The sequence below is a fragment of the Triticum dicoccoides genome, chromosome 1B (assembly GCF_002162155.2).
Source record: "Triticum dicoccoides isolate Atlit2015 ecotype Zavitan chromosome 1B, WEW_v2.0, whole genome shotgun sequence".
Taxonomy (NCBI): domain Eukaryota; kingdom Viridiplantae; phylum Streptophyta; class Magnoliopsida; order Poales; family Poaceae; genus Triticum; species Triticum dicoccoides.
This window is the reverse complement of record NC_041381.1, coordinates 457,754,477-457,758,621: the sequence shown is the minus strand read 5'-3', so window position 1 is coordinate 457,758,621 and position 4,145 is coordinate 457,754,477. Positions and strand designations below refer to the sequence as shown.

At 40.2% G+C, this 4,145-nt stretch overlaps 1 protein-coding gene across 1 annotated transcript; it reads left to right on the top strand.

Annotated features, from left to right (window-relative positions):
• Positions 1-6: 6 nt before the first annotated feature.
• Positions 7-3,282, top strand: LOC119341124. The gene is made up of 3 exons (XM_037613010.1): positions 7-59; positions 966-1,033; positions 2,228-3,282. The coding sequence occupies exon 3, from the start codon at positions 2,233-2,235 to the stop codon at positions 2,989-2,991; it is 759 nt and encodes a 252-aa protein (XP_037468907.1). The 5' UTR covers positions 7-59; positions 966-1,033; positions 2,228-2,232; the 3' UTR covers positions 2,992-3,282.
• The last annotated feature ends 863 nt before the right edge of the window (positions 3,283-4,145 follow it).

Below are 4,145 nucleotides of genomic sequence, written 5' to 3'. Positions count from 1 at the left end.
CAAGAAAAGGCAGACGAGGAGGGTCGGCCTAATCCGATCTGCGGTCTCGTCAAACCGCCGTAATAATTTCACCTTTCTTTCGTTTTCTCCCCGTCGCGTGTTCTTGATTCTCTCGGATGATTTTGCCTCCCTCCTCCCGATCGGCGCTAGATCGACCCGATCTAAATTATCGGCCACGGCAGGGTTGGTAGGCAATAGCGCCGTTGATTTGGCTAGGTTTTCTCGGCTCAATAGGATAATTTGGCTGCGGGGTAAGGGGATTTAGTTGCCGATTCGTTGTACGGTTAGAGGGGATTGGGGATTTTGATGGTCTCGAGGAAACTAAGAGGAAAAACTCACGGGCTGCTGTCCTTGTCGGTGTTAAAATTAATTAAATAAAGAATCGATATGGATTGCACCGATCCTTTGTTGGTTCCAACGTATTTGATCTTTATCACATGGGCGATCTTCTGTTGACTTATCTTACTAAGAAGCGTGGCCTGGAAAGCATTCGACTGTAAGATCACCTAGGAGATATTAGCTTCTCAAATTCTGAATCTATGTTGTAGACATGAGTAATGCTAGCTTCTCCAATTCTGAATCTATGTTGTAGACATGAGTAATGCTAAACCATTGCTCATGGTTATACTTGTGGGCTACTTTGTTGTTTCCAGAGGTCGTGTTGGGGTTGTTATGCTTATTTTCAAGGCTGTTGTCAACTCCTAGTGAGAAATGCTACATTGTAATCTTCGTATTTCTACTTTTGATAGAAATCACAAGCCTGGGAAATTTCTGTTTTCATGTATAATGTAAATTCACATATTTGATTCCTATTTGTGCTAGCAGCCAAGTACTAATGTTTCAGTCAGTTATGAACTTATCCAAACAAAATAACTCCTTTTCCGGATGCTTTTTTATTCTACTTATTGGTTGTTATGTATTGTAGATTATGATCTTAAAATACTGATGGTGTAAAACTATTTCAGGGTTTCTGTTGTGTCAATATTATCACGGCTCTTTACTTTGAAGCGTGCAGAACCTACGCCTGCTGCCTGTAGGTTATTGCTAACCCTTTCCCAGAGTTTAATGAACTTACTTTTGTGCTTGAAACCTCTGCTTTCACTTTTTTTTTCTGAAGGTGCATTTGTCTTAACCATCTGCTTTACTCATTTCTCATCCTTTTTGTAGTTGTCTTAATATATATATTTTATATTTATTTCACTGCTGATAACTAATGTAACATTTTACTATAGAAAATTTCCTGTGGCAAATTACTAATTTTAATCTGGTGTAATTTGCCTTGTTTAATGCCGTCAATGTCTTGGAACAGTTTGTATGAAGATTCAAGGCCAGTAATTCATATTTCACTATAACACATGTTAGACAAGAACTATTGTACTGATGAAACTATAGCTTCACGATGTTTATTTCTTAATGTCCCAAATCTTGAGAATGATTTTATCTATTTACCATTTGTACCAGAACTTTCTAGAATTGTGATTCGTATCTTTGCAAGGCATGAGTTACTTTGCACCATGATAATCTCCTTAGTCCTTGGGGCTAACACTGATTTGGAAACTAAAATCTGATCCCCCCAGATTATCTTATCTTAAAGCTTTAGTAAGACAGTTCCTTTTTCTCTGCCGTTGTAAAAATGTATTAATGTTTAATTCGGTATTGCAATGAAATTATGTTTAGCAAGATAATGTTTTTCTTAATCTGTATAAATGCTCGACTTGAGTCAATTAATAGTTCTTTCTTCAACAATTCTAACGATAAAGTAGATTCGTCACAGTTGATTTCAAGATGACAAGTAAGAAAAGTAACAGACCTACAGTCACATCATGCACTGCTCTGCATATGGAATGGGACAGGATTTCTTGCCCTATTTGTATGGAGCAACCACACAATGCTGTTTTACTTATATGCAGTTCGTACAAGAATGGCTGCAGAAGTTATATTTGTAACACAAGCCATCGACACTCTAATTGCCTAGATCGGTTCAGAGAAATGAATGGAGATAGTAAGGTCCGTGATTCACACTCAACCTCTTCGGTGCTTTCAAACTCCAATAACAGAACAGTCCAACCAAGATCTCACTATAGTACGATTTCCAGACATTTGTTGAGCCCAAGCCTCAGAAGACACATTGACAATGCTAATAACCAAGAATCTGCTAATTCAACACCATTCGTAGGAGAAAGTAGCATTATAATGCAAGAATGTCATGATGCTGTGCAAATTTCAGTTGACATGAAGTGTCCTCTCTGTAGAGGATCAGTATCAGGCTGGATTCCTGCTGGAGAAGTCAGAAGGTATCTGGACGAGAAGTCGAGGTGTTGCTCCCATGATCGCTGCAAATTTGTTGGTAGCTATGAGCAGCTGCGTGAGCATGCTAGAACAGCTCACTTGCTTGCAAAGCCTGCCCTTGTAGATATCTCAAGGAAAAGGTCTTGGGATCGCCTTGAACGTGAGCAGGAGTTTGGTGATGTCATTAGTGCAATCAGGTCACAGAATCCTGGTGCAGTAATAGTTGGTGACTATGTTATTGAGACTAGAGATGCAATGTCTCCTGATGAAGATTCTGGGGAAGAAAGTGGTGATGATTGGTGGTCTCCTGCCCAAGACCAAGTAGAATCACCGGATAACCGACATCGTGCCCCTAGGCCCTGGCTGAATGGAAGACTAGGATCACCTACCATTTGGCCAGATGGAAGGCATGCCTTCCCTAGGTTTCTGCCGCAGCCCAGGCCATTCAGTGATAGGCGCAACTCACGTGAAGATTGGCAGGGCATCCGACGGTCAAGCGCGCAAAGCTGGCTGCGCCAGGGTTTCTCGAATCGGCACTCGAGGCACACCAGCAGTTACCGCGGATATCGCCATGGCATCTTTGATCGACGTTACGCTGGAAACAATCGTGCAGGTATTGATAGGAGGCAGGATGGCCCAGCACTTCCGCCGGGAAGACGGCAGCGTTTGAGATACACGCAAAGAAGCCAGCATGATCCATGATCGGCCGAAGCAACACTACCTGTGCAGTATTTAGTTATTACAAACAGCCAAGCTATCCTTGTAAAATAGTTAGTGGTGGTTAAGAATAAATATCTTGGCCTATTTACTATTCGTGTATTATATCTGTCAGAAACGTTTTAGTGCAGCTGCAGAACTTCCCTTCTAAATGTCTATTCAATGCCTTGTTCTTGGTAGTCTTGTCTAATTTTTTCTGTGTGAGGTTCTTTTTCTGTGTGTGGTGGTTCTGTGATAAAGTTGAAATGAGATATAACAGCATTTTCTGTGTGTTCATTCTTTCCCTTCCTCTTTGTTCTTCATACAGATTGTTTCATTGCCTGTTACTATGGTGATATTTTATTGACAAGGAGAATTGATTGACGCGAGAGCTATTTCATTATGGTGAAATTATGGATTTTATTGACGCGAGAGCTATTTCATTATTTCATTATGATTTTCGTACTGTTTTAGAGCTATTTCGTTAATTGATTGACAATGTGCTAGGTAATAATGGGGGAAGGGGAAACAAATATAAAATGAGCAACGTATTTTCTTGTGAAGAGTGTCAAGGAGAATTGTGCATGACATCCATCTCCTTTTCCGTGAAGAGTTTCAAGGAGTATTTTGCATGAAGAAATGATGGCTTTTGATTGCACAAGACTCGAGAGTTCATAATATTGCCGTTGCTAGGTTATTTTGACATAATGGGGAAAATAACGTTGACAAGTGCAGTTTGCCATGAACTAAAATTTAAGAGCTGAAATTAACTCTAGGAGTACTTCCTATTTCATTATATGCATGTTCCTATTTCATTATATGCATTGCGGAAATCATGCTGATTATGTTCTGTTGTTTTAGCCTATAGGGACTGCGGAGTGCAACTCTTGTAGAGCCATTTCTTTCAGTCATCAGAACGATGTGCATGTCGCTGGGTGTATCTCAGAAAATGGCAATGGCGGATTTTGATTGTTCAGTCATGATAAGATGATGACATAGCCAGACAAGAAGACAAAGGTTCATCCAGTATGATCGTTGTTTCATCGTAGCAACACATGGACAGTCGGCTGGTTTTGAGTACAGGTCTATCAAAACGTTAAAATGGAAATTTGGCGTTTAAGTCCCACTCAAACCTTCTTATATGCATTAGTTTGACGATA